Source organism: Stegostoma tigrinum, chromosome 42 (assembly GCF_030684315.1).
Source record: "Stegostoma tigrinum isolate sSteTig4 chromosome 42, sSteTig4.hap1, whole genome shotgun sequence".
NCBI lineage: Eukaryota > Metazoa > Chordata > Chondrichthyes > Orectolobiformes > Stegostomatidae > Stegostoma > Stegostoma tigrinum.
The window spans coordinates 3,363,978-3,380,290 of record NC_081395.1 but is presented as its reverse complement, the minus strand read 5'-3'; the positions used below and the strand labels follow the sequence as shown (position 1 = coordinate 3,380,290).

At 51.5% G+C, this 16,313-nt stretch overlaps 2 protein-coding genes across 6 annotated transcripts in view; one reads left to right on the top strand and one right to left on the bottom strand.

Moving 5' to 3' along the window:
* LOC125449214 (neutral alpha-glucosidase AB) overlaps nt 1-5,845 on the top strand; it is a 38,505-nt gene extending 32,660 nt beyond the window's left edge. For both annotated transcript variants that reach the window (XM_048524901.2, XM_048524900.2), the window contains 9 exons: nt 22-123; nt 693-936; nt 2,081-2,145; nt 2,794-2,870; nt 2,975-3,049; nt 3,706-3,819; nt 4,162-4,274; nt 4,377-4,474; nt 4,568-5,845. In XM_048524901.2, the coding sequence (XP_048380858.2) occupies nt 22-123; nt 693-936; nt 2,081-2,145; nt 2,794-2,870; nt 2,975-3,049; nt 3,706-3,819; nt 4,162-4,274; nt 4,377-4,474; nt 4,568-4,677 (998 nt within the window). In that variant the 3' untranslated portion in view covers nt 4,678-5,845. The remainder of the gene's footprint in view (nt 1-21; nt 124-692; nt 937-2,080; nt 2,146-2,793; nt 2,871-2,974; nt 3,050-3,705; nt 3,820-4,161; nt 4,275-4,376; nt 4,475-4,567) is intronic.
* A 236-nt stretch (nt 5,846-6,081) lies between these two features.
* Nucleotides 6,082-16,313, bottom strand: part of trpt1 (tRNA phosphotransferase 1) — a 61,927-nt gene continuing 51,695 nt past the window's right edge. Inside the window, exons 1-8 of one of the 4 annotated variants that reach the window (XM_059641646.1) lie at nt 15,516-15,593; nt 13,363-13,468; nt 13,167-13,248; nt 10,646-10,815; nt 9,465-9,642; nt 6,609-6,665; nt 6,386-6,496; nt 6,082-6,256 (exon numbers count right to left, since the gene is read on the bottom strand). In XM_059641646.1, coding sequence (XP_059497629.1) covers nt 6,234-6,256; nt 6,386-6,496; nt 6,609-6,665; nt 9,465-9,642; nt 10,646-10,815; nt 13,167-13,248; nt 13,363-13,437 — 696 coding nt within the window. In that variant the 5' untranslated portion in view covers nt 13,438-13,468; nt 15,516-15,593 and the 3' untranslated portion in view covers nt 6,082-6,233. Of the gene's footprint in view, nt 6,257-6,385; nt 6,497-6,608; nt 6,666-9,464; nt 9,643-10,645; nt 10,816-13,166; nt 13,249-13,362; nt 13,469-13,591; nt 13,622-13,903; nt 13,925-15,515; nt 15,594-16,313 lie in introns of those variants that run through there. The other 3 variants (XM_048524906.2, XM_048524903.2, XM_048524905.2) reach the window with 3 other exon arrangements.

Below are 16,313 nucleotides of genomic sequence, written 5' to 3'. Positions count from 1 at the left end.
CTTGCTGTTGGTTGTCTCCAGGGGCAGTGTGGACGGGTGATAACTCTGCTGAGTGGGACCACCTGAAAGTGTCGGTGCCAATGTGTCTGTCCCTGGCCCTGGCTGGCATTTCATTCTGCGGAGGTTAGTGTCATTCACTTGCGGTTTCTAGTGGTGGTCACTGGGTCAGGCTTACGGGGGTCGTGTAGATTTACCTTACCCAAGGCCTGGTTCCGGAGGTGGGTCTGAACCTCGGCTATTGACTGCTGCACTGCGCAAGTGCAGTCCTTTCCTGATACATTTTGAAGTGGGAAGCTGGAGAAAAAAAGAGGGGAAAAGGGGATTGGGTGTCAAGGGGTGATGGGAGGAGGCTTCTAGTGCAGCAGAGACACCAGCTGATGGGCCAAATGGCATGATTCAGTGCTGCAAAATCTGAAGTCGAGGAGAAGGGTAGGATATGAGAGAGAGACACCCACCCCGCCACCCTGCGCAACCGCCTTCACTGGTAGGAGGGTTTCAGGGAGAAGTTGGTCCTGTCCCTGAGAGGCTGGGCTATGAGAGCACAGCCCCGCCCTCCCATCCCTGGGAAGGGCTCATGGGAGAATTCCTTTCTGATCCTTTTCCTGTGGGGTTAGGGGGTTTGGGAGTCTGTTCCCCTTTGGGGACAGTAGGCTGAGCACTGCTGTCCTGATGCCTGTCTCCCTACGTTACAGCGGATGTCGGTGGTTTCTTCAAACACCCCAGCCCTGAGCTGCTGGTGCGCTGGTACCAGGCAGGTGCCTATCAGCCATTCTTCAGAGCCCATGCTCACCTGGACACGCCAAGGAGGGAACCCTGGCTGTTTGGAGACGACAACAAGCTGATAATCCGTACGGCTATTCGAGAACGCTATTCCCTGCTCCCATTCTGGTACACGCTGTTTTACCATGCCTATCGGACAGGAGAGCCCGTCATGAGGTAACTTCACTTTGCCCTTTCGGTCAGTGTCTGTGGCAAAGTAACGTGCTGCTGGGCTTAGCTGTGCCTCCATCTGGTCCCGATTTCTCGCAGTCTGTCTGAGAAATGTGCTCCGAGGGTCCTGTGGAGGGTCCTCGAAGGTTACTGCTGCCCGTAGTGGGGCAATGAACTTAGACTATCTTCGTTTCAAAATAGCTGACATTGAGTCAACACTCAGTGAAGTTTATCTGTGCTTGGGGAAAGTGCTACTCTTTTACAATGTCAGACTTACAAACACAACAGTGAACCCTGTCACTCATTGGCCTAACTCTGTTCTGATCCTAGATATGGTTGACAGCTTTATATTCCTGGACATACAGGGTTGTTACATTATGTTATGATCTAGTTTGGGACCAGGGAGTCTTTTTTTAAAAACAGTGAGCAAAGTGGGATCTAGGGGCCTTACTAAGATAATAAAGCCTCAGGATTCCACAGTCAGCCCCAATAAACCTTTATTTTCTTCATTCATTCATGGGATGAGGGTGTCGCTGACCAGGCAGCACTTATTGTCCATCCCTAATTGCCCAGAGGGCAGTTGAATCAACCACTTTGCTGTGGGTCTGGAGCCACGTGTAGGCCCAGTCCAGGTAAGGATGACAGTTTCCTTCCCAAAAGGACATTAGTGAACCAGGTGGGATTTTCCAACGACAATGTATTTACGGCCATCATTAGATTGTTAATTCCAGATATTTATTAAATTCAAATTCCACCACCTGGCATGGTGGGATTCAAACCCAGGTCCCCAGAACGTTACTGCTATAATACCACTAGGCTGTTACTTACCCAAAAGCAGCAACTGGTATTGAGGCTCAGTGTAAAAGATGCCACATTGTAAAATGTTTCCAGCAGGTTTGGCCAACATTTGTCTAGATGAGAAACCGATAAACTGGGTGGTTCAGTGTGTGGGATCTTGCTGTGTACACACTGGCTGCCATGTTTACTCCATGGTAACACTCTTGTGCCTGTGAAGTGCTGTGCTATGTTCTGAGGCAGTGAGTGGCCCTATCAGAAATGCAGCTGGGTGCTGGTGTTGGAACAGGAGAAGCTGTTCTGTCTGTGCCTATCCCTCAGTGTGGAATACTGGGCTTTCTGTTCATTTCCCCAGAGCAATGTGGGTCCAGTTCCCTGATGACATGAACACATTTAGCCTCGATGACCAGTACATGCTCGGTAAGTGACACCTTTTGAACACTGTTATCACTCTCTGTGGGACCTTCGTATGTGATTTCCACCCCCCCCCCCCCCCCACCCCGGAGGACATTCAGCCCTCTCCACTGTTCTGCTTGCTTGGATCACAGCTAGTGTGTATCCTAACTCCATTTGACCCTTACTCAGCAAAAATCTATCAAACTCTCCAGATTTTTTTTTTGAAATTTCTGGTTGACCTGCAGCCATGACCATTTGGGTTTTGGTGAGAGCGCCAGACTTCCCTCCCCTGTTTTGTGAGGAAGTGCTTCCTGACATTCCCCTCCCTGAAGGGCCCAGTTACAATCGAAGTTCAGGACCACCCCCCCCGCCCCAAGCTCCTCATTGCCATCTCTCGAGGAATTTGTTTATAGATAAACGCACCTCCAAAAATGTTAAGGGTTATGGGGCATGGAGTGGGCCAATGTGCATAGCTGTATCTGAGGGACTGAATGGCCTCCTGCATCGAGATCCTCTGGGGCAGTGTGTACTTTCAGCTAATTTCCTCCTTCCCCGCACCCCCCCCCAAAAAAAAACACGCACTGAGCTGTACTTGGAGGCCCTGAATGTGGGGTTCTCTGGTGTGGGATGGGGTGAAGGGAGAGTCATTTGCTCACCCTGTCTCTGTTCCAGGTGATGCTCTGCTGGTTCGGCCGGTCATGGAGCCCAGTGTTCGAGGAATTCAGGTTTATTTGCCGGGGAAAGGGCAGGTGAGCTTCTGGACCTTGGGCAGCAGCAGCTGCTGCTGCTGTTGTTTGCCCCTGTGATGGTGGGTACTGGACTGAACTGACTCTGTCCCATCATTCTCCTGCAGGTTTGGTACAATGTGCACAGCCATCAGAGGCACACGGGCCCTCAGAACCTGTACGAACCTGTCACCATCGGCACGGTAAGTGAAGGTGGCAGGGTGAGGGTATTGCTGGGGAACCAGCCCTTTACTGAGGCTTTGAGGGGTGTTGGGATTGGGGGAAACACGTTTTGCTGAGGCTGCAATGTTGGGGAAGTGGGGTTTTGCTGGGGCACAGGTTTAGGGGGTTGGAGGCACGTTTTGCTGAGGCTGCGGTGTTGGGGTATTGTGTGGGGCTGTGCCCTTTCCTAGAACTCTGTAGCGTGGAGATCCCACGAACTGTAACACATTAATATCTTATTGTGTTTGCTGATTTTAAAAAGCCTTGAAGACTGGCCATTAAATACAATTACAGATCTTTTCAGTGCTGTTTTTATAAAATGTTTGCATGAGCAGTTGAGGTGGGGGAGTTTATAAAGTGATTTCAACCAATGGAATATATTGGTGACTGTTCAGGGCAGCGTGAGCCGAACTCTCAGGAAGGATGTATCTCAAGCCCATGTGGCTTTGTTGGAGACAGTTGTGTGGTGAGGGGGCAAGGTGGAGGATGTTATATCCATCTATATCAGACCCACCAAGTGACCAGTCGTCCCCTCAAATGTATAGTTAATCCAAGAATATCCTGTACATACAGTCATGAACCAGTTCTGTAATTCATTGAGGAATCTTAACAGTGAACTCGTTCATCTCTTCATCAGATTCCAGTCTATCAGCGAGGAGGCACTGTCATCGCTCGCAAAGAACGTGTTCGCAGATCGTCTTCATGTATGCAGGATGATCCCTACACTCTATATGTGGCACTGAATGGCCAGGTACTGTTCACATAACATCTCTTTCTGGGTTACTGCTGCAGAAATCCAGATCCCATTTTATTGATTTCATCACCTGGTTCTAAAACAGATACTCCCAGGAAACCAGAGAGTACTCCCCTTCCTTGTGGAGGGAATCAATGGGATCATGTGATCATTTACTGGGGCTTAAGTTGGTGACTTGGGTTCATGACTCAACTGACCACACGTGCGCGCACATCCCCAGGGCAATGTGTACCTGTCCCTGACCCTGACCGTGATGGTTGACTGACCCACATCTGCTGAACAAATGAGAAAACAATAAGATTGCATTTCCTCATGCTAAACTGGGATCTCTCCTTCCAGAACACTGCTCAAGGAGATCTCTTTATTGATGACGGTCACACTTTCAACTTTGAGAAGAAAAATGAATATATCTACAAGAAGTTCAACTTTGTTAATAATTCCCTTACTTCCAGGTAATCAAATGGCACCGACATGTGGCTCAGAGGGAGGAGCTGGGGTGTGGGTGGTGGGGCTGGAGTCTGTGTGGGTTAAATCTGTGTTTAACCTGCTTTCAGTACTGATCCTGTTGGCCATTACAAGACTGCAGCGTGGATTGAAAGGATCGTGATTCTCGGTGCAAGGAAACCAGCGACAGTGACCATCAAACTACCTGGTAAGGGGCTTGCTGCTCTTGAACCATGTTCCAGCTCCCATTTGAAAATGTGATTTTTGTTGGATGTAATGTTTATGAACCTCTTGTTTGCAGATGGAACTGAATCGAACTTGAACTTTGAATACAATACAGAGACCTCCGTGCTAACCATTCGGAAACCAGCTGTGAACATTGCTGCTGAGTGGAGCCTGTACATTCGATAATGGTGTTCCCTACACACCACCTGTCACTCACTCACTATCCCTCTGTCTCTCTTACTGTCCTCTAACAAGGTAGGCAGCTGTTGTTAAGCAGCTTCTGGAACACCTTTGTCCTGCTGAGGTTGTTAACGTCTCGGCTTTGCTCACTGCCTCACAATGGCTGCCATGTTCCTTTGCAATTCTTCCATTTCTGCTTTCAAAGGGGCAGGAACCAGCAGATGAAACCCTGCCTTGGAGTGACAGCAAACTGTTTGAACTGCAATACTGCTGTGTGTGTTCCTGAGCTGGCTGCAGGGCTCTGTGTGTAGGGGTTTTCCACATTGCTTGTGTTGGTTCATCGCTGTCTCGATAACCTCTTCCATCAACTCCAAGGCACTGCTTATTATCTGTTCATGTGAATTGTTTTCTCCTCCCTCTGCAAGTGTTTCTCTATCATCTGCTTTCCCCGCCTTGCTCTCTATCCAGTAGGAAGTGAGCTTTTTGTTACTTCAGTCAGGAGGCTGTACCCTGCTGTCTGGTTACAGTATGACTGTGTTCCCACCAGAGAAGGCTGTGATTAGTGAGTTCCCTATGGCAGGGACTTGAACTTGGGGGCAGGGAGCTGCCCAGACATTACAGTCCCTGAGCACCCTTTGGTGAACAGCTCCCAATTTCACTCGTGTATGTATCATGCCTTCCCCTCCCACCACACCTGACTGCTCGTATTTCTGGAGAGTTAAGTGACTTTATGTTGAGTTTGAACTAAAGCCCGGCCCCAGAATGATGAAAAGTTCCTCCTCTTGAATGTTGGAACTTTCAATATGATCTCCATTGGGTGGTTCTGGACATTAAGCAACATTTGCTCCAATAACAATGACTAATCATGCTGGTAATTTCCTCAGTGAGCCTGTGTGTGGGCACATTGCTGTGATTTTTCTGCCCATCGACCCTGGTTTTAATGAAGTCCACACACCATTACAGGGACCAGGCAGTAGTCACTGCTGTTTTAAAGGTTTTAAAGGTATCCGGTTTCAAGGTGAAATTTGTATGTTTTTGGTTTTGTCTTGCTCTTTGTTCCGATGGGTTTGTATGATTTGTTAGTTTCCCTAGCCCTTCCTGGTGCATTTCCTCTGGTCCCTGGCCTGATTGCAGCTCAGCTCAGGTCGGGTAGAAAACCCAGCTCGAGCTTCCCCACTCAAACTGGGACAGAGCAGTCAGCACTCGGAGATCTGTCTCCCTGTTATTAAGCATGCCCTGCCCTAACCAGTTACTGTTCCCTGTGCTGTGTCACTCAGTGCAGGGCCAGGAAATGCATAGTGGAAGGCATGGGTTAGAAAGTGTCACTTGAGTTACTGATGATTCTTCATCGATCTCTCCTGTTTTGGATGTTTTTGATAAATGGAGATAATTAAAGACTGAAACGGTGTCTGAGTTTGTGACTGCTTTAATATCCCAGTGTATTGAACTGGCTGTACTGTTTGGGCTCTGAGTGGTGTGGAAGGGCTGGGAACAATGACATGTTCCTGCATGTGGAGCTATCCTTCTGCCAGTCCAGGAAAGTCCTGAACCTGGGGGTTCTGTCAGTCAAGCGGGAGTACACATCCTGAAACAGGAGACAAGAATGCACAGTAAGAGTCCACAAATGCATGTTTTCACCCGTCCCACACAGACCCCTCTCTGTCACTGAAGATTACAGCAGACCAAAAGATTGCAGGAATCCCAGGACACTCACTGGATGGTTTCAGCTGCAGAACTCTCTGGAAATATTTTGGAGGTAAAACCCCATCTTCATTCCCTGGTGTCAAAATCACACGATTAGTGGAAAAATAAAAGGGGATTCCATCTGAAAGATAACCAAGAAGCTCTGAGCAATAGCGCAGAATGAAGTGAGAGTCAGAGCAGAGGGTGAGCGGTGCAGGGAATGAGGAGTGAGTTAAAGCAGTGGGGAGAGTTACCCTTGATGGCCTTTCCCAGCTCGATGAAGATGGCCAGCTCACAGTCACTGCGTATTCCTGCAGGGAAACGAGAGAACAGCGGGTGACACACAGCTCAAGATGACACCTCCCAAGGACTCTGACCAATTTTTATCAATGCACCACAGAAAGCATCCTATTCCTACGCATCACAGCAACTGCCCTTGTCCCAGACCACAAGCCATTACAGAAAGTTGTGAACACCAGCCAGTCCATCTCTCAAATTATACTTGCAGCTGCATCAGGAAAGCAGCCAACATAATCACAGACCCCAGACTCTTTGGTCCAACTTGTCCAGGCACCTAAAATTAATCTAGTTGCATTTGGCCCGTATCCCTCTAATTGCTTCCTGTCCGTGCGCGCCCCCCCCCCCCCCCCCCCCCCCCAATCCAGATGCCTTTTAAATGCTGTAACTGTACCAGCCCCCACCTCTTCCTCTGGCACCTCATTCCACACACGCACCACCCTCTGTGTGAAACAGTTGCCCCTCAGGTCCCTTTTAAATCTTGCCCCCCTCACCTTAAACCTGTGCCCCTCTAGTTTTGGACTCGCAACCCCCCCCCTGCCAACCCTGGGGGGAAAAGACCTTGTCTATTCACCTTATCAATAGCCCCTCATCATTTTATAAACCTCTACAAGGTCACCCCTCAGCCTCTGAAGCTCCAGGGGAAATAGCCCCAGACCATTCAGCCCCTCCCTGTAGCTCAAACCCTCCAACATCCTTGAAAGGGTTCAGAAAAGATTTACAAGTTTCACAACATCCTTCCTACAGCAGGGAGATGGGGATTGAACACAGTTTTCCAAAAGCGGCCCTAACCAATATCCTGTACAGCCCCAACGTGACCCTCCCAACTCCCTGTACCCAACGCACTGACCAGTAAGGGCAAGCGTCCCAAACACCTTCCTCCCTGCCCCGTCTACCTGCAACTCCACTTTCAGGGAGCTATGCACCTGCTCCCCAAGGTCTCTCTGTTCAGTAACACTCCCTGGGACTCCATCTGCTTCTCCTCGGCCCATCTGATGGAGGGCCTGTTTGTACCCTGAGGGAACTGTTCCTGTTCACTACAACATCAAGTTTGGTTTTACCTGCAAACATTCCTCCCATATTCACATCCACATCAAGGATATAAATAACAAAAAGCAGTGAACCCAGCTCCGATATTTGTGGCACATAATTGGTCACAGTCTGAAAAGCAACCCCCCATAACCCTCTGTCGAGCCAATTTTATATCCAAATGGCCAGCTCTCCCTGCATTCCACGTGATTTAACCATCTAACCTTACTAACCGATGTACCATGCAGAACCTTGTGAAAAACCTTACTGAAGTCCATGTGGAGCAGGCCCGCCACTCAGCCCTCATCAATCCTCTTAGTTACTTCTTCAAAAAACTTCCTCAAGTTAGTGAGGCATGACATCCTATGTACAAAGCCATGGTGACTATCCCTAATCATCCTGACCTTTCCAAATACGTGTAAATCCTGTCCCTCAGGACTCCTCCCAGCAACTTGCTCACCACCGATGTCAGGCTCACTGGTCTATGCTTTTTCATTCCATCTTTCTGAAACAATGGCACAATTAGTCAATGTCCTGACCTGTGGCTATCGATGATACAAGTACATCAGCAAGGGGCCCAGCAATCTCTTCCTTAGCTTCCCACAGAGTTCTAAGGAATACCTGATCAGCTCCCAGGGTTTTATCCAATGTTAAGCATTTTAAGACACCTAGCACCATAGACATGGTTCAATGCAGCACACTCTATCTCCCCATGTTCTCCAGCTTCCATTTCTGCCTCCACTGTAAACACTAATAGAAAATACTCAGTATCTCCACCATCCCCTGTGGTTCCACACAGAGAGGCCTTACTGATCTTTAAGGGGCCTTATCCTCTCCCTAGTTACCCTTTTGTCCTTAATGTATTTACCGAATCCCTTTTGATTCTCCTTAATCCTATTTGCCAAAGTTATCTCATGTCCCGTTTTTGTCCTCCTGATTTCCCCCAGCATTTAAATAGTCATTGGATAAACATATGGATGATATTGGAATAGTGTAGGTGAGGTGGGCTTCAGTTTGGTTTCACAGGTCAGCGCAACATGGAGGGCCGAAGGGCCTGTACAGCACTGTAGTGTTCTATGTTCTATTATACTCCTGCTGCCTTTACTCTTCCCGGGATTCACTCGATCCCTGCTGTCTGTACCGACTTATGCTTCCTCCTTTCTCTTGATCAATTTCTCTAGTCATCCAGCATTCCCTGCACCTACCAGCCTTACCCTTCACCCAGACAGGAACATACTGTCCCTGGACTCTCATTTTTTGAAGGCCTTCCATTTTCCAGTCACCCCTTTACCTCTGAACGCCTTTGAAAGTTTTTGACTGAAACCGTCAAAACTGGACTCCTTCCAGTTGAGAACTTTGACTTTTAGATCCAGTCTATCCTTTTCCATCACTAATAGAATGACGCAGTCACTGGCCCCAAAGTGCTCCCTGACTGACCCCTCAGTGTCCTGCCCTGCATAATTTCCCAACAGCTCTTTGCTCTTTCTTTAGTAGATGCATCCACAGACTAAATCAGGAAAATTTCTAGTACACACTGAACAAATTCGTCTCCATCCAAGCCCTTGTATTTGAGATTGGGGCTAATGGGAACTGCAGATGCTGGAGAATCTGAGATAACAAAGTGTGGAGCTGAATGAACACAGCAGCCAAGCAGCATCAGGGGAGCAGGAAAGCTGACGTTTCGGGCCTAGACCCTTCATCAGAGAGCATGCAAAACAATACTTTTCACTGTATCTTGGTACACGTGACAACAGTAAATGGAATGCCACACCCTCCTCACTCACCGCTGGGCACTCCCCCCTGCCCAGGAAGTCCAGGGGCCAGGTGGATATGCCTGCGGGACATGCAGCGCAGCCCTTCCCCTTTAATAGAGTGCCAGTGTCGCCGGTATGTGCCATGGACAGCCTGTTCCGGAATATTCCCCGCAGCCTCTGTGATCGGAATCAGCTCCAGCTCCTCGACCTCAACAAGAGGAACAAACCAGGAGTTAATTAAACCAACCACACGCTCCCCATCGCCATTTCAAAACAGGATGAGCTCAAAATTCACACCGAGTCTCCATCAAACAGGGTTAGATACAGAGTAAAGCTCCCTCTACACTGCTCTCCACCCCCCATCAAACACTCCCAGGGACAGGGACAGCACGGGGTTAGATACAGGGTAAAGCTCCCTCTATACTGCTCTCCTCCCCATCAAACACTCCTAGGGATAGCACGGGGTTAGATACAGAGTAAAGCTCCCTCTACACTGTCCCTACCCATCAAACACTCCCAGGGACAGGGACAGCACGAGGTTAGATACAGAGTAAAGCTCCCTCTACACTGCTCTCCCCCCCCCATCAAACACTACCAGGGACAGGGACAGCACGGGGTTAGATACAGGGTAAAGCTCCCTCTATACTGCTCTCCTCCCCATCAAACACTCCTAGGGACAGCATGGGGTTAGATACAGAGTAAAGCTTCCTCTACACTGCTCTCCCCCGCCATCAAACACTCCCAGGGACAGGGACAGGGACAGCACGGGGTTAGATACAGGGTAAAGCTCCCTCTATACTGCTCTCCTCCCCATCAAACACTCCCAGGGACAGTACGGGGTTAGATGCAGAGTAAAGCTCCCGCTACACTGTCCCCCCCATCAAACACTCCCAGGGACAGGGACAGCGACAGCACGGGGCAAAGTTCAGATTGTGTAGCTGGTGGGACAGGCTTTTGGTGGGGGGGGGGGGGGGGGGGGGGGGTGGTGTCAGGAGATGAGTTCCTCGCGGCAGGATTCCCAGCCTCTGACCCGGGTGTTTCTGTGCGGGATCTGTCTGGCCAGTCTGCTGTAGCCTGACTCACTTTGCGGTCGATTCCCAGTAATGACAGGTACAGACAATCCTGTCCCAAGGAACAGTTCCCAGCCCCTCGGGGATTTCTCTGTGTTAGCCGCTTAATGTGGGGTCGGGGGGTTGCGGCTACTGACGCACCTGCAGGCTGTGCCCCTGGTTGGCCCGGATCTGCAGCATTCCCGTTTCCGGGTGGCGGCGAAGTGTGAACCGCTGTTTGTTGTTGGTCTCCACCACTCGCTGGATGTCCTTCTCCGTGTAATGTCGACACTGGGGGCATCGCAGAACCTCCTCCACATCCAGGAACCCATCTTCACAAGGAAACAAGAACAGATCAGTAACTCTGGCCCTGGTCCCTCCCACATTGTCCACCCAACACCCAGCTCCACGGACCACCCCGTATCCCCCATCCCCATAGACCGTATCCCCCATCCCCATAGACCGTATCCCCATAGACCATATCCCGGCCCCCGTATCCCCCATCCCCATAGACCGTATCCCCCATCCCCATAGACCGTATCCCCATAGACCATATCCCGGCCCCCGTATCCCCCATCCCCATAGACCGTATCCCGGCCCCCGTATCCCCCATCCCCATAGACCGTATCCCGGCCCCCGTATCCCCCATCCCCATAGACCGTATCCCGGCCCCCGTATCCCCCATCCCCATAGACCGTATCCCGGCCCCCGTATCCCCCATCCCCATAGACCGTATCCCAGCCCCCGTATCCCCCAACCCCATAGACCGTATCCCGGCCCACGTATCCCCCATCCCCGTATCCCCCATCCCCATAGACTGTATCCCGACCCCATAGACCATATCCCCCATCCCCATAGACCGTATCCCGGCCCCCCCGTATTCCATATCCCCATAGACCTTATCCCGACCCCCATATCCCATATCCCCCATTCCCATAGACTGTATCCCGGCCCCCATATCCCATATCCCCATAGACTGTATCCCGATCCCCATATCCCATATCCCCATAGTCCATATCCCAAACCCCCATATCCCCCATCCCCATAGACCGTATCCCGACCCCCATAGACTGTATCCCGACCCCATATCCCCATCCCCATAGACCATATCCTGACCCCCATATCCCATATCCCCATAGACTGTATCCCAACCTCCATATCCCCATATCCCATATCCCCATAGACTGTATCCCGACCCCATATCCCATATCCCCCATCCCCATAGACCATATCCTGACCCCCATATCCCATATCCCCATAGACCGTATCCTGACCCCCATATCCCCCATCCCCAGAGACCGTATCCCGACCCCCGTATCCCATATCCCCATAGACCGTATCCTGACCCCCATATCCCATATCCCCATAGACCGTATCCCAACCCCCATAGACTGTATCCCAACCCCCATATCCCAATAGACCGTATCCCAACCCCCAAATCTCCATAGACTGTATCCCAACCCCCATATCCCATATCCCCATAGACCGTATCCCAACCCCCAACCCCCATATCCCCGTAGACCATATCCCCGCCCCCAATATCGCATAATCTCCAACCCCATATCTCATATCCACAACTCCTGTATCCTCTTATCCCCAATCCCATATCCTAATGCCCCCATATCCCATAATCCCCAAACACCCTATCCCATAATCCCCAATCCCGTATCCCATTATCCCTGACCCATGTATTCCATATCCCCAACCCATATCCCATTACCCACAAACCCTGCATCCTATTGCCCACAACCCCCATATCTCATTATCCCCGAACCCCGTATCTCATTATCCCCGACCCCTGTATCCCATTATCCCTGACCCATGTATTCTGTATCCCCACCCCCCCATCCCATTACCCACAAACCCTGCATCTCATTACCCACAACCCCGTATCCACAACCCCCATATCCCAAATCCGCAACACCCCATATCCCATTATCCACAACCCCCGTGTCCCATATCCCCAAACCCCATGTCCCATTATCCCTAGACCCCGTATCCCGTTATCCCATATCCTCAACCCCCAAATCCCATTATCTCCAGACCCCCATATCCCATATCCCCAAATCCCATTATCTGCAGACCCCCGTATCCCATTAACTCCAGGCCCCATATCCTGAATCCACAACCCTGGTATCCCATTATCCCCAACTCCCATTTCCCATTATCCACAACTCGGTATCCCACATTCCCAGATCCCGTATCCAATTTATCCACAATCCCTGTATCCCGTATCTATAACCCCCATAACCCGTTATCCCCAGATCCCGTATCTCATTATCCCCAAGCCCCATATGTCATATCCACAACTCGGTATCCCACATTCCCAGATCCCGTATCCCATTATACTTAAACCCTATATCTCACATCCACAACCCCCGGAGCCTGCATCGCCAGACCCCCCACCACCCCCCGTATCCCATACCCCCTACCCCCATGAGCTACGTTATCAATCTCTGTAGCCCCATCCCTAACCCCCACTCCATACCTCCAATCTCCATATACCACTATATCCCATTGTTTCCAAAACCACATCCCATATTCCCAACACCCATGTTTTAGATGACTCACGACAATACATGGCATTCCTTCTCAGCTGGTATCCCATTACCCCCAGTCTCCATCCCAATAGGATCTCTCCCCATTCCCTAGTTATTGTCTCAACCTGGAGGCCACTCATTACCTTTTCCTATCACCAATCCCAGCTCAGCTGCTCCATGCCGGAGGATGTATGAGAGGGCTTTGGACAACCGGATATCAGGATCCTGCGAATGTTTAACAGGAACATTAACAGCAACGGAGTCTCTGAGAGGCCAACAATACGGAACAGGCCCTTCGGCCCATCAACAGCTCTCAGTGAATGGGAAACAATGCCTGACCTGACTGGCATGGCCTCGGTGCCGTCGTCTGCCTGTTCCTTGTCCGGCCTGTCCCCGGAGCTCAGCTCGCTCCATCAGCTCTCGTCTCTGAGAGCTACCCACCGCACTGAGTACCAAGGGGAAAGAAAGATCCCATTTAAAACCAAGACTTCTTCAACTTCACAAACCAATCAGCTTTGAGTCTTGCTTAGGCCCGATCTCAATGGGGTCCCAAGGCCCAGTCCCTCACCCTCAATGGGGACCTGAGGCCCAGTCTCTCGCCCTCAATGGGGACCTGAGGCCCAGTCACCCTCTCTCTCCCTCAATGGGGACCTGAGGCCCAGTCTCCCTCTCTCTCCCTCAATGGGGACGTGAGGCCCAGTCTCTCTCCCTCAATGGGGACCTGAGGCCCAGCCTCCCTCTCTCTCCCTCAATGGGGACGTGAGGCCCAGTCTCTCACCCTCAATGGGGACCTGAGGCCCAGTCTCTCTCTTTCAATGGGGACCTGAGGCCCAGTCTCTCTCCCTCAATGGGGACCTGAGGCCCAGTCTCTCACCCTCACCCTCAATGGGGAGATGAGGCCCAGTCTCTCACCCTCAATGGGGACCTGAGGCCCAGTCTCTCTCCCTCAATGGGGACCTGAGGCCCAGTTTCTCACCCTCATCCTCAATGGGGACCTGAGGCCCAGTCTCCCTCTCTCTCCCTCAATGTGGACGTGAGGCCCAGTCTCTCTCCCTCAATGGGGACCTGAGGCCCAGTCTCTCTCTTTCAATGGGGACCTGAGGCCCAGTCTCTCTCCCTCAATGGGGACCTGAGGCCCAGTCTCTCTCCCTCACCCTCAATGGGGAGATGAGGCCCAGTCTCTCACCCTCAATGGGGACCTGAGGCCCAGTCTCTAGCCCTCAATGGGGACCTGAGGCCCAGTCTCTCTCCCTCATCCTCAATGGGGACATGAGGCCCAGTCTCTCTCCCTCAATGGGGACCTGAGGCCCAGTCTCTCTCCCTCAATGGGGACCTGAGGCCCAGTCTCTCACCCTCACCCTCAATGGGGACCTGAGGCCCAGTCTCTCACCCTCAATGGGGACCTGAGGCCCAGTCTCTCACCCTCACCCACAATGGGGACCTGAGGCCCAGTCTCTCTCCCTCAATGGGGACCTGAGGCCCAGTCTCTCTCCCTCAATGGGGACCTGAGGCCCAGTCTCTCACCCTCACCCTCAATGGGGAGATGAGGCCCAGTCTCTCTCCCTCAATGGGGACCTGAGGCCCAGTCTCTCTCCCTCAATGGGGACCTGAGGCCCAGTCTCTCACCCTCATCCTCAATGGGGACCTGAGGCCCAGTCTCTCTCCCTCAATGGGGACCTGAGGTCCAGTCTCTCACCCTCACCCTCAATGGGGAGATGAGGCCCAGTCTCTCACCCTCACCCTCAATGGGGACCTGAGGCCCAGTCTCTCTCCCTCACCCTCAATGGGGAGATGAGGCCCAGTCTCTCACCCTCACCCACAATGGGGACCTGAGGCCCAGTCTCTCACCCTCAATGGGGACCTGAGGCCCAGTCTCTCACCCTCACCCACAATGGGGACCTGAGGCCCAGTCTCTCACCCTCAATGGGGACCTGAGGCCCAGTCTCTCACCCTCACCCACAATGGGGACCTGAGGCCCAGTCTCTCGCCCTCAACGGGGACCTGAGGCCCAGTCTCTCACCCTCAATGGGGACCTGAGGCCCAGTCTCTCACCCTCACCCTCAATGGGGACCTGAGGCCCAGTCTCTCACCCTCAATGGGGACCTGAGGCCCAGTCTCTCGCCCTCAATGGGGACCTGAGGCCCAGTCTCTCACCCTCAATGGGGACCTGAGGCCCAGTCTCTCTCCCTCAATGGGGACCTGAGGCCCAGTCTCTCACCCTCACCCTCAATGGGGAGATGAGGCCCAGTCTCTCACCCTCAATGGGGACCTGAGGCCCAGTCTCTCACCCTCAATGGGGACCTGAGGCCCAGTCTCTCACCCTCACCCACAATGGGGACCTGAGGCCCAGTCTCTCACCCTCAATGGGGACCTGAGGCCCAGTCTCTCACCCTCAATGGGGACCTGAGGCCCAGTCTCTCACCCTCAATGGGGACCTGAGGCCCAGTCTCTCACCCTCACCCTCAATGGGGACCTGAGGCCCAGTCTCTCACCCTCAATGGGGAGATGAGGCCCGAAGCCGGAAGTGTAATGCCGCGTGTGTCCGGCGGGTGGCGCACAGAACAGCTTGTCATCGCCCCCCTGTGGTAAGGCCCCGGTAATGCAGCTCCTGCTGCCTGTGAAGCAGGTTCGAGTCGCGCAGGTTAGTTTGGAAACACTAGCTTTCGCAGCCCTGCTCCTCCTCCTGGTGTTAGCGAGAGGGGTGGCATCAGATAGCATTTATACGTAAAAGGCTAGAGGGTCATTCCATTGATGAGGCTGTATTAAACAAACCTGAGATGCTGTTAAATCTTTAATCAGAAGGTTTTAATTGATTAATACGTATGTGTAAAGGTTTTATCAATATAAAGAAGAGGTAACATTTTTTGGTCAGACGGTGCATGTTAGGTGTGTTCCCTTGTTTAGAATCTGTTTGTGTTTTAGTTTGAAGTCAGACTGGTTTAATTTCTAAAGTAGGAATTTATAAAACACCACATTGACTGACTGTCTGTAAATTATGTGTGTTTTGAACAAAATAGAAGGTATTCGCAAATACAAATTGCCCCATAGATTTACGTGTGTGTTTGTGTGTGCGAGGGAGAAAGAGAGGGAGTGAGTGTGTGTGTGTATATGAGTGTGTGTGTGTGTGTGTGTATGAGTGTGTGTGTGTATGAGTATGTGTGTGAGTGCATGTGTGTTTGTGTGAGAATGTCAGAGTGTGTGCATGAGTGTGTGTGTGTGTTTGTGAGTGTGTGCGAGGGAGAAAGAGAGGGAGTGAGTGTGTGTGTGTATGAGTGTGTGTGTATGTGTGT